This window comes from Panthera leo, chromosome D3 (genome assembly GCF_018350215.1).
Source record: "Panthera leo isolate Ple1 chromosome D3, P.leo_Ple1_pat1.1, whole genome shotgun sequence".
NCBI lineage: Eukaryota > Metazoa > Chordata > Mammalia > Carnivora > Felidae > Panthera > Panthera leo.
Genome location: NC_056690.1, coordinates 15,666,519 through 15,693,853, shown reverse-complemented (window position 1 = coordinate 15,693,853; position 27,335 = coordinate 15,666,519). Strand labels below are relative to the sequence as shown.

The window sequence follows — 27,335 nt, the reverse complement described above, 5'->3', positions numbered from 1 at the left end:
CAGGGAGAGGATGGCCTGTGATGGCAGAGGCAGATTGGATTGACAGTGCATCTAGAGCCAAGTGCCGAGGGTTGCCAGCTACTGTCAGAAGCTAGAAGAGGCAAGGAAGGATTCCCCACCTATAGGTTCTGGAGGAAGCATAGCCCCATGACACCCTGATTTTGGATTCCAGCCTCTAGAACTGTGTAAGACAATAAATTCCTGTTGTTTTCAACCTTCCGGTTCATGGTACTTCATGACGCAGCCCTGAGAAACTAATATTAGAAAATGAACTGTACTTGGAGCGGGACAGTAGAAATCCTACGTGTTTTATATGGATACAGATTTGCAAGTACCTGGCACTGTGCTTGTCATCGAGGGTTCTCAGTCACCATTTGCTGGGTAAATAAGTGAATGGCTAAGGAGAGAAAAAGAGGGAAGAACTTGGAAGAACTTGAGCTAGATTTGGGGGTTCAGCGAAGGAGGACAGTGCCAGTGGGGACCCTTTTCACCCTTTGTCAGGTGCCTGTAGTCAACGCAAGTGCAGGTCTCAAAAGCCATACCTAGAAGAGCGAGGCCCAGTGCTTGCTATGGCCATTTGTATCCAGCCTTGTTTATGAATGCAGTCAGTGGGTGCTTAGGGCAAGGGCGCTCCCCTTCAATGACCTTGGAGCCATCTAGGCTGTGAACAACACCCTCATTCAGCCATTTTCTACTCCACCTTCTTTATTCTCAAGTAATCTATCTTCCCAGTAATTTGAGGGCATGATTCCATTTGACCTGAATCTGATCTTCCTCGTTGTCTTGTCACACCCACCTCCCCTACTGCTGCACATCCCAGAATCCTTGGGGAGTGTCTAGAAGCCTATGAGTAAGGCACCTGTAGCTGGTTCCTCCACTTTCTTCCCATCTCCTCAGAACCAAGGAGCAACATCTGACTGCTCCCCCACTCCTGCCCCCACTCACAAGCAAGCCAGCCTAGGGGTGGGTGGATACCAGCAAATGACCCTAGTGACCTGGCACGTCAGGCAGCTTTCCTAGAGAATCATATAGAAGGCTCCTCGCTCTCTTAATGCACCGAAAAAAAAATTTTTTTTTTCTGCTTGCCGATAATGTGTCTGGGAATGTATGGTGCCCAACCAAAGTCAGGCTCCATTCATCATGTACCTGAGTTTGGTTACATATGAATTAGAATAAAGCCTGGGGGTTTGGAGGCCCACATCTACGCCTCATGGCTACCTGGGAGAAGATACTTGTTTGGAAGGGGATCAGGTGCCACAAAATAGGGTTTCCCTGAGGAAGACGGTCCTGGAATGGATGCCCACACTCAGAGGAACCTGCTCAGTCCTGAGTCCCCAGAGCCATGGAGAGGACACTACCCATTGCTCACAGACAATGGCATCCTGTGTTTTCGAGTGCTAAATCACACCGCCAAAGAAAAAAAATTCTGACTTCTGTCCTCCACCTTCCATCTACAGCCTGTCCACACAGCTCACTCTTGAGTGACAAAACTCATTCCTTCCTCTTTAGGGGAAAATGGAGGAGGTCTTTTTGTTGTATGGGGTTGGGTTCTGGGGGAACGTTAGCCACCGTGGGATGCATCTTTTCTGGGTTGCTATTTAAGTGAGTTTCTCCTCTTACAGTTCCAAGACTGGGAGCCTCAAGACTGGCAGCATGAATGGCCTGGGCTTTGGTTTCTCGAGAATCCCCTTGCCATTGATTTGGGGAGGGGATCAGTCCATGGAGAGGCCACAACCTGCTGTCTCCAGTGATTTGCCTCCACAAAGACTTCATTATGCAGCCAGCCCTGGAAATTAGACCTTGGTCAAATGGTGTCTCTCAGAATAGGATTCATGAATTCAGAATAAATTTGAGAAGGTTTTAGAAGGCAGTGAAAGTCTGGGAAATTAATCTACTTTTGTCAAGGCTCTGACAAATGGGATGAGGATAAGGTATAAATAGAGGGGAAGGGTGAGGAGGTGGAAATAGAAAGACTTTCTTTTTGGGACATAGATATCTGGTGGAAACGCATCTCCTGGTCATTGTTGTGCACCTGCGGTGTGCCAGGCTCAAGGTGAATAAGACGTCATTGTTCTACACCAGCAGGGAGCTCACATTCCTTTCCCCCCCTCTTCCTTAGTAATAGAAACATGTGCATGTGCACGCACGCACGCGCGCGCGCGTGTGTGTGTGTGTGTGTGTGTGTGTGTGTGTTTATGTGTGTGAGGGTAAGCATTTACTAGACCTGTTGTCCAACATCTTTGCAGCTAGGTGTGCCCCTGTGACTAAATTCTGGGCACTAAGAGTTTAGTAGAAATGTTGCATGGAGCTTCTGAAAAGATTGCTTCAATTCAGCTGGGAGTGAGCAATTTCCTACTTCACCTACTTTCTTCTGCTTCCAGCCTAGCATGTGGCTGTGATGGCTGGCATTCTAGCCATTTTAGATCGTAAAGTGATGCTGAGAATCATGGCAAAGAAAGACAGAAGGAAGCAGGTTTCCTGATGACCTTTTGGAGCCATACCAGCTGTGGACTGGTCTTCTTTAATCTGTAAGAAATATAAATATCTTTCTTAAGCTACTATTTTTCAGATTGCTGTATCTAGCCAAAAGGAGTTCCTGATACACTGAGATACAATTGTAAGTTAAAATTAAGTACTCAATAAAACCAAATAAAAGTACTAAGGGAAATGACAGGGAGGGAACCCAGGAGAGTCAGAGAAGACTTCACAGGGAACATTTGAGTTGGGTCTTGAAGGTTAACTAGGAGTCCACCAGACTAAAGTGTCACAGGTTAAAGGGCATTGCAGACAGAGGACAACATGAGAGAATGAGCGTTAAGAAGAGGAAAGCTATTTGTTGAGGTTGGAGTGCTTGGTGGAAGGTATGAAGTGGCGAAAGCTGAGCCTATTGTAACAGCTTGGGACAAGATCAGATGCACAGTTTTAGAGGCAGTGGGAGTCTTGAAAGATGTTAAGCTGGGCAACACTGCATCAGATTTTTTTTTAAGTTTATCTATTTATTTTTGAGACAGAGAGAGTAAACAGGGGAGGTGCAGAGAGAGGGAGAGAGAATCCCGAGCAGGCTTTGCACAGTCAGCATGGAGCCCGATGGGGGGCTTGAACTCACGAACCATGAGATCATGACCAGAGCCAAAATCCAGAGTTGGATGCTTAACCAACTGAGCCACTTAGGCACTCCTACGTCAGATTTTTAAGTTAGAAAGTTCCTTCTGGCTCAACATGGAGAAGAATCCATGGGCAAGTGAAGGCAAGACAGGAAGCAGGGAGACTAGGAAGCTGTTGCTGTCATGTAGGTGAGAGGTAATGAGACTGTGGACCTGGGGGTTCCAAACTCAGGTACCAAGAAGGGTCAGGTACCGGGATAGATGACATGAGCTAGTGTAAGAAAAATCAAATTTTGTGTGACTTGAGGGCTAGACTGGATTTCCTGGGTTCAAATTCTGGCCTCATCACTTATTAGATGTGTGACTTTGGTCAGATAATTTAATCTCTCTGTACCCCACTTTTCTCATCTACAAAAAGGCATAAAATTGTGAGGACTCATTGAATTTACATGCAAATATATACATACACATAAGTGTGAATTTATATATGTACACAGTATGTATATAGCAGAAGCTAGAATAGTGCCTGATACGTAAAAGTCTTCTTAAGCATTAACTCTTGTACTGTCATCATCGTCATGATCATCATCATCCTTATTCTAAGGAAAATAGTAGGGCACATGAGATGATAAACGGCCATGCACTTGGCCAATTGGGAACAATGATTGGGGGTAATAGGGAGTGGTGGGGATTGTGGAAAACTAGCCAGCACGTGCCCCCCCTAAGAGGGGCAGCTCCATTTGGATGTAGTGCATGGTTGCGGGTCCACTCTTGCCACAGTGGTGGTGGTGGGTTTTTAATCAAAATTTTTCTGTAAAATCTCTCAATCTTAGAATATCACCCCAGTTTTTTTTTTTAAACAAAACCTTGTGTATTAAACAAAATGTAAGTGGCAGGAACTAGCCTGCATGCCTCAGTTTTCTATCTCTAAACGAAGATGAAAGCGACGGGAATGAAGAGAGAAGGTTTAAAGGAGTTTTAGGAGGTAGGACTGAGGGGACCAGTTAGCTGGTTAGATGTGGGTAGGAGGCAGCGACTGGGGACAGGTCTCAGAGGCCTGGAGAGGTGGCACTGTTCACCCGTCTGCTCATCACAGATACCTTCCCCCTCCACCCCCTCCTTCCTTTGGCATGCCTGCTTCCTCTTGGGGGACACTGTGCCACTTCTGGACTGAGGCAGTTCTTGGAGCTGGGGACACTTCTCTTCTTACTTAAGAGCAGGGCTTTTGGGGCTGAAAGACACACAACATGGATATAACATTGATAACCACACAGACACCTTGAAAAGAAAACCAGATCTGGTTAGTCCTGTACTGAAAACCTCCCAGAGACTTCCTGTTGCCATTGAGATCATTCTGAAGTCCTTACCTTACCCTACAAAGGCCATGCCCACTCTGACTCCTGCCTCCCTCCCCGGCTTCATATCCTGAGATCTCAGCCTAAATGGTCAGAGCTGAGAGAGGCGTTTTTGACGACTGTGGCTAAACTAGCCTCATCCCCACCGACAGTCTCTCTCTGGCCCATGTCTTGTTTTATTATCTTCTGATCACATATTATCTGCAACTGACTTGATATTTGCAGTTTCGTTTATCATCTGCTTTTTCCTTCTAAAACATAAGCTTGGGGAGGCCAGGAACTATAATCCTCAGTTCCAGGTGCTCAGTAGCTGATCAGTAGATACGTGTCGAATGAAAGAAGGTTTAAGAAATCCATAAGAGTCACACGTCTGCTGATGGCTGATCTTGGTTCCTCACTATCTTAGATAGTCTGTTCAGCAAACAGCTTTTCAGGGCTCGGAGCCTTTCATGGATTTTCACGGCTTTCACCCTGTTGACAAGGGTGGGAATTTTTCTCATTGGCAGTCATTACTCTGAGTCCTGACCACTTACTGGATGCTTTGTCCTTCTGTCCATTCTTTGTTGTGATGATTAGGGCCTCAATCAGGCTTTCTGGTCTACCTTGACCTCTTATTCAATCTCCTTGAAACTATCCTACACCCAGTTCTTTTCAGCTCAGCCTAGCCCAGCCCAGCATTGGTTGCCACAGGCATTCTAGATGGTCTGAAAGAACACTGGCTAAGAAGACAGGCCTCCGCTTGGGCGCCACTGAGGGGACACAGGAGATGTGGTGGGAAGGGGTCCATGAACCAGAGTCCATAATTTTGCATTGGCCAGCTCGTTCATGATCCTTTCTTTTTCTCTTCTATCCTCTCTTTCTGCATAAATCCCTTCTTTCCTATTTCCTTTTACTATACAAGCTCTACTCAGAAAGTTCTGAGAATAATTTTTTTTGCATGACTTATAGAATCTAGTTACGATTCTATCTGGTGGAAGTCCATAGGCTGTACCTAAAAGAGTATGCAAAACTATGTATATATGTGTGTATAAATTTTCTTATGGAGAGAGGACTCCTAGTTTTTAATAGATTTTCTAAAGCACCTGTGTCCCCCAAATTGTGAACCACTGAAAATGCATCTTCCAGAGCAGGGGGAGGAGGGGACGAGTGTCACAGAGGGATACAACTTCCATATATAACATAGTTGGAAAAGACAAATCCCTAGAGACAGAAAGTAGATTTGTGGTTGCCTAGAGCCATGGGGTGGCAAAGGAGAGAGACTGCCAATGGATATGAGGTTTTCTTTTGGTTTGATTGAAATGTTCTAAAACTAGATTATGATAATAGTTGCACAACTCTGTAAATTGACTAACAGTCATTGAATTGTACATTTAAAAAGAGTGAATTTTATGGTATGCAAATTATACCTCCATAAAGTTATTTTAAAAAGTCTATGCTGCATTTCAAAAACTTAGTATGAAAAAATGTGAAATATCTCATTAATAATTTTATATTGATTTCATGCTGAAGTGACAACATTTTATATAAGTCGGGCTCAATAAAATGTAATTATTAGAATTAAAAAAAATTTTTTTAATGTTTATTTATTTTTGAGAGAGAGCGAGAGACAGAGTACGAGCAGGGGAGGAACAGAGAGAGAGGGAGACACAGAATCTGAAACAAGCTCCAGGCTCCAAGCTGTCAGCACAGAGCCCAACATGGGGCTCGAACTCACAAACTGTGAGATAATGACCTGAGCTGAAGCTGGACGCTCAACCGACTGAGCCACCCAGGCGCCCCTATAATTATTAGAAATTTAAAAGGAGCAATTGATGACCATGGGCTGTCTCTCGAGGAGAAATTGCTCAGAGTAACCCAAGGAACAGAGTATATTTCCAGTCTCCCCCGGGGAAAAGCAAAGGGGACTGAGGAAATTGTACAGGGCCAGGAGACCCCTGTGTCTCTTTTAACTGAATGGGGGTGGAGGTGGAGTAGGAGGGGTTCTTGATGTCTAGCTTTAAGGCAAAGAGTCCAGGCAGATTGTTCAGATCTCAGGTACGACTTACTGATATGGAGAGGTTCTTCGTCAGGCTTGGTCGAAGAGGATTCATTGTCCTCAATGTCCTTGCTGCCTGTTGCCTGGGTGATCACACTCTGGGGCTCGTCTGAGCCGGGGTTCATGGACATCATACTGCTCTGGGGGGATGATCCCCAACTGGTCCGAGACAGACTGAGGGTGGAGCCTCGCCGGCTTGGCTTGCGGTTGGTGACACGCAGTATAGGAATTTTGAATTTCTTGGTCTGAAGAAAAGAGAGAAGAGAGAGGGGGTCTCAGAAAGAAGGGAGGGAGGACAGAATGATGGAAGGAAGGAGAGAAGGAGAAAGGAGGGTGGAAAGAAGGGAGAGAGAAGAATAAAAGAGGGAGGGAAGGAAAGAAGAAAAGAAAGAAAGAAAAAGTGAAAACCTGGCTCTGAATGTGAATTTCTTTTGGCTCTTTCTCAACACCATGAGACGTATCCTGGATCTGTCACAAATCAAGATAGTTTAAAATGTGTATGATTTTTTTAATCTTTTTTTTTAAAGATTTTTTTTAATGTTTATTTTTGAGAGAGAGAGAGAGACAAAATATGAGCAGGAGATGAGCAGAGAGTGAAGGAGACACAGAATCCGAAGCAAGCTCCACGCTCTGAGCTATCAGCACAGAGCCCGGCACGGGGCTTGAACTCACAAACCACGAGATCATGACCTGAACCAAAGTTGGACACTTAACCCACTAAGCCACCCTGGCGCCCTTTTTTTATCTTTTAATTTTAAAAAGTTTTTTTTTTAATGTTTATTTATTTCTGAGAGAGAGAGAGAGAGAGAGAGAGAGAGAGAGAGAGAGACAGAGTGTGAGCAGGGGAGGGGCAGAGAGAGAGAGGGAGACACAGAATCTGAAGCAGGCTCCAGGCTCTGAGCTGTCAGCAGAGAGTCCGACATGGGGCTTGAACTCACAAACCACAAGATCATGATCTGAGTTGAAGTCAGACACTTAACTGGCTGAGCCACCCAGACACCCCTAAAATGTGTATTATTTGAAGCAAACATTATGGGACTTACTCTGTTCAGTGAGTGCCATGGTTGTCCACGTAGTCACCGCAAGAAGCCAAACGCATATTCTAATGATATTACCGGGGACCAGAAGAGCTTTTAACTTTTCTTTTGTAATAATCATCAGAGTTGATTTTTAAACTGTGGGAGGATGGGTCTCATTTCTTCAGCTACCTCTTGGTTTGACCCCACATTGCATGTATCAATTTCTTGTTCCATTGAGTTGACGCCAGGCCCTCCAACAATGAAGATTTGTGTTTGCTGGAATCTTCTGAAGAATGTAGGATGGAGAAAATTCTATAGCTGACGTTTAGGAAGTGGGATATCGGGGAAGCAGATTTGTCTGATGAGATAGCACTCATTGTGGGAGGAAGGAGAGCCATGGTTGTGGTGGACAGAAGGGTCTAGGTGACAAGCCCTCGAAGGTAGTAAGGGGTAGGTAGAGAAAGCCCTGTAAGGGAAATGTGGACTTTTGGGAGGAAAGGAGTCAGACAGGATGGGTTACCGGTGCGTGTGTGTGCACACGTATGTGTGTGTGTTCACCCGCTTGCATGATTGATGTCACTTCTGAATCTACTGTGCAGGGTCCTGTCTTCGTTTAACTCATGGCCCAAGTCTTCCAGAGGGTTTCTAACTTGCCCAAGGTCACACACAGCTAGCATGTGGCAGAGCCGGGATTCAAATCCAGGTCAGGTCAACACCGATGCTAATTACTGGGCCTTGCTTGAAAATACTTTAAGCAATGCTCTTTTCTCAGTGGCTTTGAAAATTCCCCTGATCCCATGCTGATGAAAATACCAAGTTTACAGTGGGACACAGTAGGTCCTCAGCTGCTCCAGGGTAAGAGCTCAATAGCGCCCTGGGCTATAGTTTATGCTCGATGAATGGAAACAGTTTTATTTGAGAATATTTATTTATGTATTTATGTTTTTTTTTTTTTTTACGAACTTTTAAAATGAATGCTCTTGCAGGGAAGACTGAGGTCATCTTTCAATCAGACTCATAGTGTTTGATACCTTCGGAAAGCAGATAGAAGAAGAGACAGCACTGAGGCCACACCAACATCTAATAAATATCTAACAGGGTGGAGAGAGTTGTGTCCCTCAGGATTCGTATCATGGAGTCCACGGCATGTGGGCAGAAGTAATTTTTTGGTGGGTGCCTTGTGGGGCCATGAGTACAGGTGGAACTTCGCCCCCCACCCTGGGAAGAGGGGAGGGTCTTCCTGGTTGCACAGGGGAAGAAGAAGGTGGGTTTACCCAGCTCTCCAAGGGGGCATGTTCTCTCCTTTGTCCAATCAGGAGCTTGACACAGCATCCCCTTTGTCCTGGCATTACAACTGGGGGTAATATATGTGGAAGTCACCTCATCCGGTCTCCTCTGGCACAATATGAATTCCTGGCTCTGGAAACCAGACTCTTTAGATCAACATCATTTATGAAGGCCGGACACATCGTGTCCCAGGGGCAGCCTGGAGTCTGGCAATGAGCACTGGACCTGGATCCGGGGCGGGGTGGGGGGAGGGGGACGAACATCAGAGGGGCCTTGAGCAAGCCACAGCCTTGCCTCAGTTTCTTTATTTACAAAACAAAGAGAATAGACTGGGGTGGTCTCAAGGAGCTTTCTGCATCCAGAGTTCCGTGTGGATCTTCCTTGGGCTAGGATTTCATTTTGTGCTCCTAAAGTTGCCATTAATTAAAATTCAATTAACAACCTCAGCCAGGAAATCCGAAGTGAAGGGCTGACACTTCTGATTAATTGAGAGTGGCAGAAAAATAAAATGTGGGGGGAACATGTGACAGGCAGTTTCAGCATCTTGCTTACCCTTTATTGAACTGACTCTGTCTGAATTGACTTAAATCCCCAAATGCTTCTTCCCTATTTTTTATATTTCACTCAGGAGCAGTGTTAACCAGCTGCTGTGTTCCACCTCAGTAGGGACTGCTTTTGGCAACAAAGGAAAAGATTTCCCTGAGTGATTCCTTATACTTTTTCAGAAGCAAAGGTTTCAAACTGGCGGCCCATGGGGGGTGGGGGGTGGGGACATGATTAACTGCCCTGAATTTTACAAATTGGGGAGGTTTTTATATAGCAACCTAGGTTATTAGTCTCTCTGAAAAATGATAAGCCCCAGACTTCCATTCTCACATGGCAAAATGGCTAGAGCTGGGCAGAAGTTCTTCCCTTTAGCTGAGCAGGCATATCCCTGTTTGCCACAGACCTCACCACTCCCTAATACATTACACCCATCCAGATTTTTTTCATATACCCAGTTTGCCTGGTTCTTACACAAACATGATCTTGGCACTGACAAGCTCTAAACACACAGAAGAATATCAGTTGCTGTGGGAATTGATTGCAGCCCCTCTTTCAAAGCTTTCATTTTAGAGGCGCAGAAACTGAAGTCAGGAGACCGGAAAGGACTTGTCTGAAGCCACACAGTGAACCAGGTCACCGTGGCTAAGCTAGGTCTCCTGACTCCTAATCCAGTGCTCCCTTGTCCTCAGAATGGACCACACTTCAGCCTAGAGTGTGACCTATAAATTTCCTAGGGAATTCAATTTTGTGAGAGTTCCAGTGTGGTGATTTACTGTCCCCTGTTACAATTTTTGTCATGAATATTCCTGGAGGATTTTTTTTTTTTTTAAGGTTTGTGGTTCCTGCTGGTTTTTCTGTGCATCTCTGGAGACAGATGTACACAGTGTCTCCATAGCAACTTTCTGTGATAAAAAATAAAGGCTTCTACTTCTCAGATCTAGGCACACCCTGATGAAAGAGCAAGAAAATAGTGCAACTCTTCATGAGGGGCAATTATAATCGTGACACCATGGAGGACATGCATTTGACGAGCTCAGTGTTTAATAAACAGTGTTTCATGAACAGACCCAGGATTAACTCTTCGCTCTGCCATTACCCGGTTGTGTGACCTCATGCAAGTCACTTAGCCTCTCTGAGCCTCAACTTCCTCCTCTCCCAGCTGGGGATTAGAATTGTGCCTCCTGGGGCAGAGCTGGCTAATGTACCCAAAGCATTTCCTCAGCATAGAACCTGGCCCATTGCAATTATGTTAAAAAGTGGCTTCTAAAAATTATATAACCATGGGGCGCCTGGGCGGCTCAGTCAGTTAAGCGTCCGACTTCAGCTCAGGTCATGATCTCACAGTTTCTGGGTTCAAGTCCCGTGTCAGGCTCTGTGCTGACAGTTTAGAGCCTGGAGCCGCTTGAGATTCTGTGTCTCCCTCTCTCTCGGCCTCTCCCCTGCTTGTGCTCTCTCTGTCTCTCAAAAATAAAAAATGTCAAAAAAATTAAAAATTATATAACCACAGTAATTATCAACATTTTACCACTTTCTTTTTTTAAAATTTATGTTAATGTCTTATTTATTTTTGAGAGTGAGCGAGCGCACAAGTGGGGGAGGGGCAGAGAGAGGGAGACACAGAATCCAAAGCAGGCTCCAGGCTCTGAGCTGTCAGTGCAGAGCCCGATGTGGGGCTCGAACCCACGAACCGTGAGATCATGACCTGAGCTAAAGTTGGACACTTAACCAACCGAGCCACCCAGGCCTCCCTACCCCTTTCAAAGTGAGTTGGCATGGTGTTTCCTGAGGTTCTTTACTAACGTTGTGAAGTAGGCAGGGATGAACATTATTCTCATATTGTGGGGAAGGGCACAGGTGTAGGAAACATTCTAGGTGCCTGCTCTTTCAACTACCTTTACTTATCTAAATATTACCTCTTGTCAGGGTGCCTGGGTGGCTCAGTCAGTTGTATATCTGACTCTTGATCTCTGTTCAGGTCATGATCTCACGGTTCATGGGTTCAAGCCCCACACTGGGCTCTGTGCTGATGACTCAGAGCCTGCTTGGGGTTCTCTCTCTCCCTCTCTAACCCTCCCCCACTTATGTGCACTCACGTGCCCCCTCCCCCCCCCCAAATAAATAGATAAACTTAAATAAATATTACCTCTTGTCATTATTACTTTACGGTGCTTGTTTGTTGGGTAGATGAATTTGGGAAGCTTTGGGTTTGGAATAGTTTTGAGTGAAAAGAATAGACCTCTCGATGTTCCCTTGGTGGTAAATGCGCGTTCTTGTTTGTAGAACACCCTATCTGTTGAATCACCTACTTCTTATTTTCTGGCTGAGTTAAAAAGAGAGTGAGAGATCGAGAGAGAAATGACTGGTATTGATTAAAAACATGGAGTGAGGTGAGTCCATTTCCTTCCGGTGACATGTAATTGAGCAGCTCCACAGCTGCTCCTCCCCTTTCCTGTGAAGTGGTTTCTGGCCAAATGTCATGTCTCCCGTAATCCCCAGATAGCCGTTTTAATTAAAATTTACAAAAACCATCCAACAGCATGTGGTTCTGATTTCTCTTCACTCAGAGAACCAACTATAAAAAAAAAATCCCATCAGAGAAGAGACTGGCAAAAAACGCTCCCAATTCAAGTCGGGGCTGGTAGCCAGACCAGAGCGTCGTGTGCTGGTAGTTACCTTAGGCGCTGTCACGAAGTGCTCCCACCTCTGTCCCATGGACTTGTCCTTATTGATTTTTTTTATTGTGCTCTTGCTTCCACCCGGGTCCCTGAGTGAGAAACAACTTAATGAGTTTTCCGCTCCCAGAGCCTCGGTTTTACTACAAGTTCTTTTAGGAAATGCAATGAATGGATGATGGATGGTGGCTGTTCTCTGTTACGGTTTCTCCCCCCCCTCCCCCCCGCCACTCCCCCCACCACGTTTGCGTGAAGAAGTGAGAGGGACAGTCCTCCACAGCTGGGTCCTGCCAGTGAAAATTGAGGTTAGGAGAGACCACCGCTTACGAGGTGGGGCTGAGGGAGGTGAATGTATTTGTATTCATTCTGCATCTGTTTGCGATTTGGACTTGGGTCCTCTGCTAAACTCCAGGGCAAGTCTGCAGCTACTCCTGGGGGGTGAACTGAAAGGCATGTTCATTTCTGAATCTCTGCCTGCGGTGGTGTCCGAGAATCCTACCATGAGGGGCACTTGTGAGTAGCATGGAGAGAGTATAACTGAGGGGGCCTGCGGAGAGGTTGTGGGGGCAGGTTTTTGCACAATGAAAATCACTGGTTTGGAGCGTATTGAGCAGAACTCTGTACGATGCTACGTGCAAGATGCTTTCTCACTGAATTGTCTCAGTAAGACCTTCCGATGCAGTCATTGTCACCCCGTTTTACAGATGAGAAAACAAACGGGGGCGAGGGTGCTCAGGTCACTCACCCAGGTTCAGATTTACAGTGAAACTAATGACTGTCACTTGATGCGTCCCTGTGGGGCCCTGTACCTAATTTTCCACTGCAATTTTTCTATTCCTTTTCTTAAAGCACCACCATTCCCCAGTTAACTAAACTTCGGGTACCCTAAATCCTGGTTCCTCCCCTCAGGGGTTGGGAACTTTCTGGTTATGAGACTGAGCCTCCAGCAGGTTTTGTTGGTGATGTGCCCGTAATCCCTCATCTGAAACCCATAGGGCCAGATGTGTTGCCACGTTGGCATTTTGGGAAGGATATATGCTGCCTGTGCCATATGTTAACGTAATCCTTCCAGAAGCGGGGACTGGGACAGCATCCTGTAACCAGACACATTACTATTTCTGCAGTGACATATATGAATATTTACTCTAGGTGGGCTAAAGACCTGTGAATAACTTCAAGTCAGATTGTGCCACCAAGTCAGTTTGGTTCATGTCAAAGCTTGCTGCAGAATGAGTTATGGAAAAATTGTTTCCAGAGCCTTTTGGATTTTGGACTTGGGGCTACCGGACAGTGGATCTCTGTTGATAAACAAGCAGGAAGACTCAGTGTGTGCTCTTTCAGTTCCTTCTACCTATCGATCAATGATTGATTAACATACTGATTTCTCTTTCCGTCCGTCCATCCATCCATCCATCCATCTGTCCACCCATCCACCCATCCCTTTCTTTATCTCCTTTTTCTCTGCAGAAAGGATTTTGGATGGCTGGCATCCTTTAAATCATTTGGCTAGCTGTCATCTAGTATAGAGCAGGGACTTGAGGAATTGAGGTGGCCAGACCAGGTTGATGACGGGAGGCACTGACAGGGGTCTAGACTTCTCAGGGGCTGCTGAGCGCTGATGAGGGAGGTGGGAGATGCTCAGATATAGGAGGTAAAGGGTGATCAAGCTCAAACTTGCATAAGACGGGCTTCTCATGGCACAAGGCTCTGGGTAGTGGAATCGAAGGCTTTTACCAGCCCAGATGTGGAGCAGGGGCTGGGGGTGGGGGTGGGGGGGAGGTGTGCCCTCCTCCCTGGCAGGACTTTGCTGAATATTTACCAGCCCACAGCCACAACCCAAGAAACATACATAGGCGCCAAGGTGGAAGTCAGGCTGGGGAGGGTGGGGCGGGGTGAGAATGTGCCTTCAAGCTTTTTGTAAGACTTTATGTTTGATTACACAATAAAAAGCCCTCTGAATAATTAACAGTGAAGCTCATTTAACGTTGGTTCTGCCTGCTTCTCCCCCGAGTAATCAAATTAGGGAATATTTAAAATCCAGCCAGAGGAAGGAGCAGCAATACTTCAGTCCTATAAACAATATTTAAACTAGCGGCGCTTTTGAAGTCTGATTTAAGGCTCACCAACTGGAAGCTTTAGCAGTTTCTGCTTTGGAGCGTTTCTTTCAAGACCACAGGGCTTTGGGGCTCCTTCCTTTCACTAACGCAGCTCCTGCTGTGCCTCCAGCCTTCTTCTTGAAGTTCAAAAGCAACCCCCTTCCCCTTTCAAAATTAAATCTGGTCCCAGCCAAGCTTTCAAAATCTTAAATATTCAAGCCCGATCGGGAAGATGGGGAGGCTTTCTGTTAACGCTGACTTCCTAGATGACCCGAAATCTATTGTGACTCCAGGCAGCAGGTAAATGAGTTAAAAATGCAGCGAGGCTCCCAGAGATCTTAAACAGCCCTTGCGCCCTTGCTCGTGCAAAGCCACTGATAAAGAAAGGGCCCTGGTTAGACAGAATCAGTCTCTCTGATGTTTCATTCTCAGTAGCAAATAAACCAAAAAAAGGAAGATCAAACAGGGGCAGGAAAAGAAATAAACCACCTGTGTTTCTTTGTCCACAGGGGGCTGGCTGCACACCTTGTCTGAGATGGGCACAGCAAGTTGACAGTCCTTCCCAAGGCTTGGTGGGGTGGTCATTAGTGCTGTTTACCAAATAGTCCCAGGTCTTTCTGGCTCCTTGAGGACAGGGGTAGTGCTGTGACTTGCTTTGTTTAAAAGCGATTAACTTTTTTTTTTTTTTTTTGACCATAAATTTCATATTTAAATAAATAAATAAATAAATGCAATTGAATGTGGCGTTCAGGGTGGATGCTTTAAGGGCCAGCCCTCAAGGCAGATTCCCTCTGCTGCCCAGTTGATGGTGGAAGCTTATGTTGACAAGGAGCTCCTGTCAGCCTGGGTCCTTGACCGACTAAGGAGCACAGCCCCTTGTTGATGACACGTAGGACGCCCAGGAAATGCACTTGTGTTGCATTAAGCTTTTGAGATTTTAGGGTTGTTTATTCCAGCAGCTTAATTTAGTTTACCTAATTGATGTCCCTGATCTACTGTTTGTGTGACCTCAGGCAAGTCTCTCTGAGCAATAGGACCAGGAAAGCAGTGCATGCTGGTGGTTTAACAGTGGGTTTAAGAGTCAGGTGGACTGGATGTTCGAGTCCTGTGCCTGCCCTCCTTCCGAGGCGTGTCTTTGTGTAAGTTACTTAGCCTCTCTGAGCCTCAGTGTCCTCATCTGTAAAATGGAGGGAATAATATTAGTTATGTCAGAGGATTGCTGTGAAGATGAAATTTGGGGCTTGTTAGGGGCTTGGCGGGGTGCCTTGTACAGAGAACTGAGCACAGTTAAACTATTAACAGTATGCTTTTGTCGACAGCGGTCTAAGTGTGGCTTGGAGGAGGGGCTGATGGTGGGGAACGAGGCACTAGGGCAGATCCATAGGGGCAGATCTGCTACGATTTTCACACCATAATTTCCCCTTGCTGAAGCTTTCTGGGGGATCCGATTTGCTAGCAATGAAGGGACCCCGTCGCATCTCATTTAACCGTACCCACCAAGCACATTTTGTGCCTAGTGTGTCACTTGAAATGTCTCTCCACAGCGGCCATCAGAGTGGTTTTCTCAAATAGTTCACTCAGCCTTCGCGAACCGTCATGTGGGGTAAAACACCTACTTCTCAGAGTGGAAAGTCTGTTGACCGGTTTCGAATGCATTCACGAGTCCATGACTGAGTTTGGAGATCGGCGGTAACTGCTGATTGTGCACCAGGGAAGGAGGGGACAGAGATCAGAGCTCCCAGGGTCTCCCAGGCAGGTCACCTCCCTAGTGACAGGTGCTCCCATCATCCTGCCACGGTCCCCTACTCCTGCAGAGATGTCCTCTTGAGTAAAGCAGGGGAGGCATTTTGCAATTAAATCGGTGCAGAGGGGAGAGCAGGTGAAATCCAAGATTTCACTCAAATGTCACCTCCCGAGTGAGTCTTTCCCGGATGACCCAATTTAAAAGTCACCCCCAACCTGCCACTGTCACATCACCCCGTCAATTTCTTTGTGACCCTTGGTGCCATCTCACAGCATCTTGATTGTTGCATGTTTCTTATCTGCTCCCCCAAAGCTGCAGAGAACAGAGATGGTACCTGCTTCCTTCACTGCTGTATCCCCAGTAGTGCCTGAAAACAGCAGGCTTGAGGAACATGAGAGTTTCCGGGGTGGGGTGGGGGCGCACATGACAAGGGAAAAACAACTTCAATGTAATAACTGCTATTTTTGCATGTTCTTCAGAATGATGCTGCATTTTCCCCCCCACAAGATTGACGATCTGGCAAAGACTTAAAGTTCTTACAGGACTTGGTTAAATATGTTGATAAACTCCACAGTCATTAAAAGTGGTTCCAATATGGAGAGACGGTTCCCATATGTTAAGTTAAATACCAAAGCCATAAGTATAGAATGGCCTTTTATTGTTGTTTCTTAAAAGAAAATGACACACGCACATATCACATCATCTTGGTAAGCTGTAGTCCGTTTTGTATCCTGGACGCCCCCTGACAAATATTACTTTGCAATGAATTTTTCTTTTTGCTTTTTGACACCAGACCGTGCCCTACATTAATTGAGGACTTTGGGGCTTTAGCTAGGAACAGAGGAAACTGCCATTTAGTGGTTAAGCACGTGTGCTGGGCCACCGGGTTACCGGAATTCAAATTCTGACCTAGCTTTTACTAGCTATGCAATTTTGAGCAAGTTACTTAAATCTTCTGTGCCTCAGTTTCCTCATCTGTCAGTTAGAATGAGGCTCGAATGACGTAAAGTACTCAGAGCAGTGCTTGACATCGGAAGCACCCAGGTGCCAGCTATTTTCATTATAACACAGGTAGATTTAGGAGCCTGTGTCATATTTGAAACATCAAAGTGTGGTTGCCTTTTAGCCTTCCATGTTTTTCTAAAGGAACAGCAGGTTCTTCGTGCCTGGGCAGCCCAGCCCTTGAGTGTGAGGACTTTCTTTTTTTCTTTTTCTTTTTAAAAAATTTTTTAAATGTTTATCTATTTTTGAGAGAGAGACAGAGACAGAGTGTGAGTGGGGGAGGGGCAGAGAGAGAGGGAGACACAGAATCCGAAGCAGGCTCCAGGCTCTGAGCTGTCAGCACGGAGCCCGATGAGGGGCTTGAACTCACGAACTGTGAGATCATGACCTGAGCTGAAGTCAGATGCTTAGCCAACTGAGCCACCTAGGCGCCCCGAGTGTCTGGACTTTCTTTATGAAAGTCAGGATTATACCCACCTGGACTCCCCGATTAAGAGTGGGACAGTCCTAGGCAATAAGACATAGATGATTGTGCTGCTTGAGTGTGTCCAGGGGACAGCTCCTCACACCTTCACCCCATGGTGTATGCTGTACCCTGCCTGGAAGGTAAATCAGGAACTCTTTACTCCCCTGCTTGGCCAGTGGTGTGCCCAGTTCTTTCCCACGGGAACTAGGGAAGATGGCAGCAGGGGGTGGGGTGAATGGAGTTGGGGAAAAGTGGCACTAAGGTTTGTAATGGTTGCTTGCATCTGTCTCATCTTGGCTGCTTCTCTGTAAAGGCCCATTCCTTTCTAGTCAGTCCTTGGAAAGTTAATTTCTAGAAAAAAAATAATACCAACACAGGGTTACAACCCTTATCCAATTCCAGAATCCAAAGGGTGTTGAAAACCAGAAAAATGTTGGGGTGCCTGGGTGGCTCAGTTGGTTAAGCATCCAACTTTTGGTTTTGGCTCAGGTCATGATCTCACAGTTCTGAGATCAAGCCCTGTGTCGGGTTCTGCCCAGCACAGACCGTGCTTGGGATTCTCTGTCTCTGTCTCTGTCTCTGTCTCTGTCTCTGTCTCTCTCTCTCTCTCTCTTCCTCCCTCCCCTGCTTTTTCTAGCTCTCTCTCTCTCTCTCTCAAAATAAATAAATAAACTTAAAATTTTTTAGGGGCACATGGGTGGTTCAGTTGGTTAAGCTTCTGACTGTTGAGTTCGGCTCAGGTCATGATCTCACAGTCTGTGGGTTTGAGCCCCTCATCGGGCTCTGCACTGATACTGATGAGTCTGCTTGGGATTCTCTCTCTCTCTCTTTCTCTCTCTCTCAAAATAAATAAACTTAAAAAAAGTTTTTTAATAGCTTATTTGGCAGCAAAACATGACCTGAACTGATGGTAGGCTAACGATGACCTTTGTTTATCTTTATTATACACTTAGTGTAAATATTCATTCTTTTTTTTTTTTTTCCTGCAGAAATACAGTGTTGGATGATAGTTGGCTACCCTGTCCTCTCGGTGTGTGTATGTGTGTGTGTGTGTGTGTGTGTGTGTGTGTGTGTGTGTGTGTGTGATGTTTTCTATGGTGTTTGCCCCATATTTCCTTTCTAAAATGCCAAAAGAGAGAGAGAGAAAAAAAAAAAGCAATTCTGAAACACAGCTGGTCCCGAGGGTTTGGATAAAGATTTGGGTACCTTTATATATAAAATAAGTCTTACTTTGCCAAAATAGAGGCCTGCGTCTCTGAGAGAAGGGTAATCAGCATATTTGTTATTGAAAGCTTGGTGTCTGCTCTCTCGTGGACCCAGTCACCTTGTCAATTGAAATAAACTCTCCTGCTGGCTGTGGGATTAATGAGGATGCTGGGAAATGATAATGTGTGTGAACTGCCACATGATGAAATTGGGAAGGCCTTTCCTGACCCCGCTAAGAAAAGGGGAGACTCAGACGCAACTCATATGACATCCTAGATTCTGTAATCTGTCCATTCACCCAACCTTCCACCAATTCCAGCCAAATATGGGATCTCCCTGCAATTAACAAAGATCATCTTCTGCTTGCAGGACGGGAGCTGCCGATTAGCAAAAGTTTGCTGCCTGGAGAAAGGCCATGTTGAGGTATTGAACCACCCCACTTTCTTGCTATAAAATCCATAAGAGGGCAGGATTTGATCTACAGCCATCATCATGCCTAATAGAAGAGCAACCTCTGGGACCTGCAGGTCCCCGATGATGGATGTTTCCTTTTGGAAAATGCAAGGTGGGTGTCAGGGCTCAGGGTTTGTGTTTCAGATGCTTGAATAGCAGGAGATGCTGGCTGCTTGATGGTGGAAACTTAGAAAACACAGTCAGGAGAACTAGAGGTTTGGTGTTTCTCTCTTGGGGTCATTCCACGATTGCTTATTTTTGCAACCAGATTTTGGTTGACCTTGCTTAGCTTTTTTTCTGTCTGTCTGTATGTTTGTTCATTCTTCCAGTGACATGGATCTCATCTGTTGGTAAAACTCTGCTCAGAAGTTTCTTTCTTTCCTTGCGTTGGGTCTCAATGGTATTGATAATCATACAGCCAACTGCTCTTTGAAATGGGGATTTTAATCTTGAATAGCTATCATTTGGCTGTGCTCTCAGTCATTGGGATAAATGCTCTACGTTCTTTATCTTGCTTGATGCTCACAATAATTCTTCTGAGGCCCGCAGGAACCCATATGATGGATGAAATAACAGAGGCCCAGAGATGTTAAGCAACCAAAGTCACATAGCTACTAAGTGGCAGAGCCTGAACTCATCCATGTGCTTGTTCCTACTTACTCTTAATTCTTCTGGGCTCTAAAAAATGCATTTGAAGATTTGGGGAAATTTGAATTATGGTATCAGGATGAAACATCATAAATAGGGATTAGGCATTAAAGAGAAAACATCCTTCCCCTTTCTTGCTAACTAAAAACATTTTCTGGCACTTTTTAGGAAACCTAACCCCCTGCCCAGCCCCCACCCTCAGATTCATATATTTTTTTAAAAAATCAACCCCCAAAAACGGTGTGCTGGAGTTGGCTCATGCTGACTCACAAGAATTGAACGTGTTCTGAACTGAACGTGTTCCCGGCCCCAGGTTCAATGGCATCACATTGGTAAGCCTGAAATCAGCCTTGGCTGGACTATGCCCACCATAGATATTGGCATGGCTTTTCCTTCTTGGAGAACTGTTCTGTTTATTACACATTTACCAGCATACCACTGACCCCAAACTAAAATCACCATCAGGATCAAATGGTTCACTAGAAAAAACAAGCCCCAGCAAATACTCTGACTTCCCGTAGGGATCTTTCTGGATGTATTTTTCTGTCAGACTGATCTGGTTCATGTTCTGCTCTGATAGAGCTCGATATCCATGGATCCCTGATGGAATTCTGCCCTGACAAGTCACAGGTAGAGCCTCCACTGCTCCTAACGTGACCACTCTCTTTTTTTTTTTTTAACCACAGATAACCATTTTGGGCTCATTTCTGGGCACATTCTGGGTCACATTTCTGGGCACATTTCTAAAACCAAGCAAAGGAAATGAAGATGTTCCTTTTTTATCTTCTCAAGCCAAAGCCTACAGTATGTTCTTGCCTCAGTTTGGGAGAATGGATGCCCAAATGTTGGAGGCGAAATTGTTGTGGCTCGTAGCTTGCTCGGGGACATGAAATGCTATTAGAAGTCCACTGGCCGAGGGTGTTTTTTCTTAGAATCTAAGCAATCAACTGTGAAAAAAATTAGATGTTGCTTTGACCCAGAAATTCCATTTCTCAGAATCTAGCCAACAGAAATATTTTCAACTGGGTACAAAATGTATGTACAAGGATGTTCTGCGCAGAACTGTTTGAAATGGCAAAAACTTGGAACCACCTTAGTGTCCCTCGATAGAGAAGTGGTTATCTAATTTATGGTCCACCCATACCATAGACCATAGGTAACCATTTCTTTATTGAAGGATGGTATTCTGTTTACAGGATGATGGTAACTGTCAAAAGAATGTGGAAACTTTGTATGTCCCATGGAAAGATGTCCATAAGACACTTTAAAGGGAAAAATAGAAAAATGTACAGGATAATATTTAGAGTATGATTCCAATTCTGTTTTGTTTTTTTTTTTTTTTTTAAAGTAAGTCTATTAGTAAGGGGAAGACATTAGAAAGGTCTGGAAGGAGGAAGGACATACCTCAGATCTTTAAAAGAGGATTCCTCTAGGAAAAATAATGTGTGGGAAATGGCTTAAGACTGTGGTTTCCAAACAAATTCTGTGAACCACAGAGATATTTTGGAAATACCTGGGGTACTTTGTGGGGGATGGGAGAGAGTTGGAGGGGCCCTAGATCCCTTCGGTCTCCCAACCTCCTGCTTCGTGTAGAAGCTCCATTTTGACAAATTTGTTTTATACTATCGGGGTTTCCATTAAAAAAAGGGGGGGATTTCTGCTGCTTAAAAAAATAAAGGTTATAAACCAGAGCATTAAGGGAAATTACAGTTTTCAGTTCATCCCAACCCCAAACATGGAATCAATTGGAGTTACCAGTCTATAGGTGCATGATTTATATTTCTGGTTGTATTTGATGTTAGTTTATCTGGGCGCTGGTGCATGAGATGAATTAGGGCAGGGGTAGGGAGGGGGTTTGGGAGTGGGTGGTAAACACCTTCAGGAGGAAGGAGTTAATTAAGATTCAGGAAGAGAACGGAGTCTGAATTCTGAATTCACCTTGGTGGCGGGGCGGGGAGGGCAGGTGGGACTGTGAGAAAGAGGCCATATTAGTTTATTGGGGCGGGAGTGATGGGTTCCCACTTATGGAGGACAGGGAACTATTTTATTTCACTCAGCATGGGATTTTCACAAAGCGACTCCCAATTCCTTAAGTCAGGAAGTCCTCCCTTTTTCCTCATTCTTGGAGACAGCATGCCTCTCTTTAAAGAACCAATGCCTTCCATGCCTGCCTATTCCTTGTTCCGCCTTGTATGCAGTGCAGTTCCTGCCCTAGTGGCCTCAAGGCTTTTGCATGAGCCCTCCCCTCTGGTGGGGACACACCTAACACTTGCTCAGGCTAGACCACAGGCACAGAGCTTCAGCCCAGCTGCTCAGGACCTGAGCGCTGAGTATTCCCTTGGGTCCAAGTGGAGAAACAGCCACACCAATATATGTTGAAACAAACAAAACCTTAAGAAAAGAAAAGCAAGAACAAAGTGAAAAGGAAGAGCAGCAAATAAAGAATAGTGTTGGGGAGGAGCGCCTGGGTGGCTCCGTTGGTTAAGCATCCAGCTCTTGATTTCAGCTCAGGTCATGAGCTGAATGGTTCGTGCTCAGCTCATGAGGCTCAGCTCATGGTTCGTGGGTTCAAACCCCATGTTGGGCTCCATGCTGACAATGTGGAGCCTGCTTGGGATTCTCCCTCTCCCCCTGTCTCTCTCTGCCCCTTCCCCACTTGTGTGCGGGTGCTCTCTCTCTCTCTCTCAAAATAAGTAAACTTTATTTTAAAAATCTTAAAAAAAAAAAAAGTATAGTGTTGGGGAGACATGGTCCAAGAAGAGCGGTGGGGAGAAGCCTGGCTGTGCAACCAGTGGTGTGCTGGTCTAGCTGGCCAGTCCCTATGGTGTCAACACTCACGGCATGGCTGGTTGATTCCGAGCGTCCAATGTGACTTTAGTGAATGTAGAGCTGGGGAGACTTTCTGGGAGGAGATGCACACCGTTGGCTCCCACAAGCCTGTATGGCCTGTATGCCCTGGCTCTGAGCTCACCCCTGTCTTGGCCCCACAGAGCACATCGGAAAACTCCTAAAGCAACCCACCCACCAAAAGTAGCAAGAGGAGGGGAAGAACAGATAGGAGGCCCTCCCCTACTGCCCAATCTGTGCTAGTTTCGGCAGGTTGAAGGGCTGAGACCTACTTTGGATTCCAGCAAGTGATCACAGGCTTCATAGTGTGGTGGGCGTGGTCGATAGTCAGGGCCTCCAGGAGCCAGTGGAGGGCACAGAGCTGGCGGAAGAGGGGCTCCCTGCAAAGACAGAAGAGGGGTGCACAGTGGGATCCTGCTGGAACTGCATCCTTCACCATAATGGACACAGAGACAGTTGTGCTGGCTTCCAGTTAGAGAGGCACAGTAAGTATTTTCCATACTTCATCTCATCGAGCCTTTGCAGTGGGCCCATGAAGATATTCACGGGCTCATGTTACAGATGAGGAATGTGAGGCTCAGAGAAATGAAGGAACTTTTACCAGGTTGCTGGGCTAGCAGGTGTCAGAGCTGTGATTTGATGTAAGATGACCCTAGGCTGGTTATGGGGGGGTTTTCATGTAGGAGCGGGGAAACAATGGACGGGGTCCCACCACTAGAGGTCTTGACTCAGGCAAACAAGTGGGTTGAAGGACATTCATATCCTACAGATATCTACCTGTTCACCTGATAAAAGTATAATAAATACACTAAGAATGTCAAAGAAGGCTGGGAACACAAGGAAACTGGATTTATTGTAATCTTCCTCCTCCCCCCAGACTAACAGTTGGGCCCGTTGTTTTAAATTTATGGGTCCTTGGCCTGAAACTGTAGCTGGATGTTGAAGAAGACCACAGTGAACATGTTATTAGAAAATGTAACTAAAACACTGTATAAAAGTATGTCTAACCCATATTTCCTGATTTGGGGTGACATCTTGTATTATAATGAGCCAGCCTTTGACTAGGGCACTTTACACACATTATTTAAATCCTCCAACAACTTGCAGGGGTATGAATCATTGTCCCCATTTCAGAGAAGGTTATGAATCATTCTCCCCATTTTAGAGAAGAGGAAACTGAGGCTTGGAGAGGTACAATCACTTTGCTGTAGGTCACACAGCTTTTAGTGACAGAGATGGGATCTGAGCATCTCATCCAGTGCTCTCAACAACCCTTAGAGGGAGGGTACTGTTACTGTGTCTTCTTTGCAGGTGAGGGACTCAGGGGAAGGAAGTTGCTCAAGGCCATATCCAATGGCCAATCCTAGGGATTGGTGAGGTTCTGAAGCCAGCTGTCTGTTTAACCCCAGAGACTGTGCTTCCGTGGGCCCCAGCTCTGTCCAAAGTGCTGACCGAGCCAAAGTGGTGGTTGCCCTGGGAGTGAGGTCAGGAGGGGGTTAACCTGCTGCCTGCATTTATTCCTGGAAACAAGGTGGAGTCCCGACCAGCCACCACCTCCCTGCATCATCTATCCTCTTACACTAATGGGTGAGATGCCTCCATTATGAACCTGTGTAATTGCTCTTCTCTGAGGTTGATCTTGATCAATAATCCCCAGGGTTCCCGGGCCTGATGTGCAGAGTGGCAAGGAGGGATCCACCCTCTCTGCTTCCAGGAAGGCACCAGTGCAGAAGGTAGGGCCCAAGTACAGAGCTGACCCATGGCTGTCCCGGTGAATCCCTTGAGAAACGTCCGTTTCTCTCAACTTGAAGGGAAACATCCCCCACTACCTCACCCTTCACTCCCTCCAGGGTGGCCATGCCCACCAGGTCTTAGAAGACCGTGGTCAGCAGCTATCCTTTCTTCTTCTCTGGAGCCCTTCCTCCCCGCTTTCTTTGTTTCCTTACCTTATTTACTAACATCTGCTGTTCTCTCGTTTCTAATTGAAAGGTCCTGCAGACCCGTAGGCCTTCTGGTTCTTGTCTGTCTTCCCCCCTTAGCACCATCTTGGTCCCTACAGGTGCCTTTTGGCAGCTCTGAGCACTGGGCCACTTCCAGCATTTTGCCAAGAACAGCAGCTAGCTGTGCCATGTGCCTGGCACCTCACGTCACCCTCACCATAACCCAGAAACTTGTGGAAAGCCCAGGGAGATGCCTCCTCCTCTGTTCACCCTAGAGAGCCCCTGCCAGCCTGGGCTTTGGGTTGTGTGGGGCGGGGACTGGGAGGAAGGGATGAGCAAAGGGAGTTAATTGGCCAGGTGGGGCCCTGCCTGGTCATAGGTGGAGGATGTGGGGCATGTGAGCATCAGACTCATTTCTGCAAGTGACAAGAACAGGTACGAACCCGACCCTATGCCTCTCTCCCTTGCTTAAAATCTGCAAACTCCCTACACTCTCTGTGTTGGGCTGAATTGTGTCTCCCTCAAAATTCACATGTTGAAGTCCCAACCCCCCAGGACCTCAGAATGACCGTATTTGGAGATAAGGCTTTTGAAGTGGTGATTATGTTAGAATGGGGCCCTAAGTTAGGGTGGGCCCTAATCCAGTGGTGTTCCTATAAGAAGAGGAAATTTGGACGCACAGAGAGACACCAGTGACGCACATGCTTGAAGGATAGACCATGTGAGGATGCAGGGAGAAGGAGGCCTCCGAAGAAACCGACCCTCTGCTAACACCTTGATCTTGGACTTCTGACCTCTGGAATGATGAGAAAATAAATTTCTACTGCTTAAGCTGCCCGGTCTGTAGCATTTTGTTTTGGCGGCCCTGGCAAACTAACGCACCGTCATCTGTGAGACCCCTATCCACCTCGCTGGCCTTGAGTCTCCCCTCTTCTGTCATCTGCAGCTTGGTGGAATTCTGCTCCATTGCTCAGGCTCACCCCTCTCTCACTTGGTGCTGCCTGAGTTAAAATCCCAGCTTTGCCACCTACCAGCTATGTGCTCTCGGTTAAATTACTTAACTTTCCTGGGCCTCACTTTCCTCATCTATAAAATGGCAGGAATTGCTAGAGTGAGAGTGAGGAGAGGTGGCAGGGACTGTTCTCTGCTCTGATATATCTTCCTCTTCCTCCTCCTTCTCTGTCCTCTCCATCAGGAAGCCTTCCTTGATTTCTCTAGGTCTGGGTTAGCCTGTCTCCAAGCATCCTAAAGTATCCCATCTCTATAGCATATCTTTTTGCCCCTACATTCCCAGTCCTTGCTCTAACTACCTGTTTACTTGTCTCTCTAGCCCACGAGCCTACAAGCCACAGAGTCTTGTCCGCTGCAGGTTACTGCTGTTGACTAAGGTCATCCTTATAACAACCGTGTGAGGAAGGTACTATTAGTATCCTTATTCGGCAGATAAGGAAACTGAGGCCATATAACTTGTCCAAATTCGAAACAGCCAGCCAATGGCAGAGTTTGAATCTTAGCCCAGACAGTCTGGCTTCTGAATCTGTGCCTCATCCATGATATTCGTGCTGTCTCTTGTTACCGGGGAGAGCCCTCCCTTTTCACCAGGATAAGGGTTTCATCCAATGGGTCTGGACCTTATTCTGTATTTACAAAATGTGCCTCTCAAAAACCTGCACAAGGTATTTATATAGAGCAGCTTTATTCAATTGCCAAAACTTGGAAAGAACCAAGATGCCCTTTAGCAGGTGGAGGGATACATCATCTGTGGTACATACATCCGGACAGTAGAATATTCAGCACTAAAAAGAAATGAGCCATCCAGCCACGAAAAGACATGAAGAGACCTCAAATGCATATCACTAAGTGAAAGAAGCCCATCTGAAAAGGCTACATAGTCTGTGATTCCAAATGTATGACGTTCTTGGAAAGGCAAAACTATGGAGACCGTGAAAAGGTCAGCAGTTGCTAAGGGTCACGCGGAGCACAGAGGATTTTTAGGGCAGTGAGAATACTCTGTGTGACACTACAGTGGTGTATACATGTCATTCATTACACATCATCTGTCCAAACCAACAGAATGTGCAACACGGAGGGAACCCTAATGTAAACTGAGGACTTTGTTGAGGATGATGTCCAAGTAGGTTCATAGGCTGTAACAACTGTACCCCTCCGGTGAGGGATGTTGATTAATGGGGGAAGCTGAGCACGGATTGGGGAGGCATTATAGTGGGGATCTCTGTATCTTCTTTTCACTTCTGCTCTGAACCTAAGACTGCTCTAACTATGTATATATATATAATATTGTATATATATGTAATATATAATATATATATATTATATTATATATATAATAAAGTCTTAATGAAGAAAAAAAGTGCCTCAAACCTGATGATTGTTCATCTAACATGTGGTAAAATCAACTGGAAAGAAGAAACAGAAAGAAAAAGGGTCCCCAGAAACATATTTGATAACAAGTCAGTACTTCCTCATAATGACTGTGTATCAGGTCATAACACACTATCTTGGATTTTATTGACTTAAAAGAGAGGCCATTTATTTTCTTAAATGCGGGACACAATAGACAAAAACACTGGACAGGGGAGCACAAAGACTGCTTCTAAAATCCCTGCGTTCAGAACTCCAGATGAGCACACTCAGATAGCCCACTCTATCGAAACAGTTCCACCACCCAGAATACGAGTGGGCGAAAACGTGCCTGAGAAGAGAACAACGTTTGGTGCTTTTCCTAAGAGAAATCAGAATATGTCTACAAAGCCATTTCAAGCACTCCATGCTGACTGCCAAGGACAAACCTGGACAGGTGACAGGCACTGCTCTTGCTGAACAGTTGCTTACAGAAGGCTGTGAGGGGCAGCCCATCATCCCAGAGAGGAAAGGAGGAGCTCTTTCTCATTCCT

At 45.9% G+C, this 27,335-nt stretch overlaps 1 protein-coding gene across 2 annotated transcripts in view; it reads right to left on the bottom strand.

Moving 5' to 3' along the window:
* Positions 1 to 27,335, bottom strand: part of CCDC60 (coiled-coil domain containing 60) — a 162,122-nt gene that overhangs the window by 13,756 nt on the left and 121,031 nt on the right. For both annotated transcript variants that reach the window (XM_042910798.1, XM_042910799.1), the window contains 3 exons: positions 22,753 to 22,860; positions 12,020 to 12,110; positions 6,505 to 6,739 (listed from right to left, as the gene is read on the bottom strand). In XM_042910798.1, the coding sequence (XP_042766732.1) occupies positions 6,505 to 6,739; positions 12,020 to 12,110; positions 22,753 to 22,860 (434 nt within the window). The remainder of the gene's footprint in view (positions 1 to 6,504; positions 6,740 to 12,019; positions 12,111 to 22,752; positions 22,861 to 27,335) is intronic.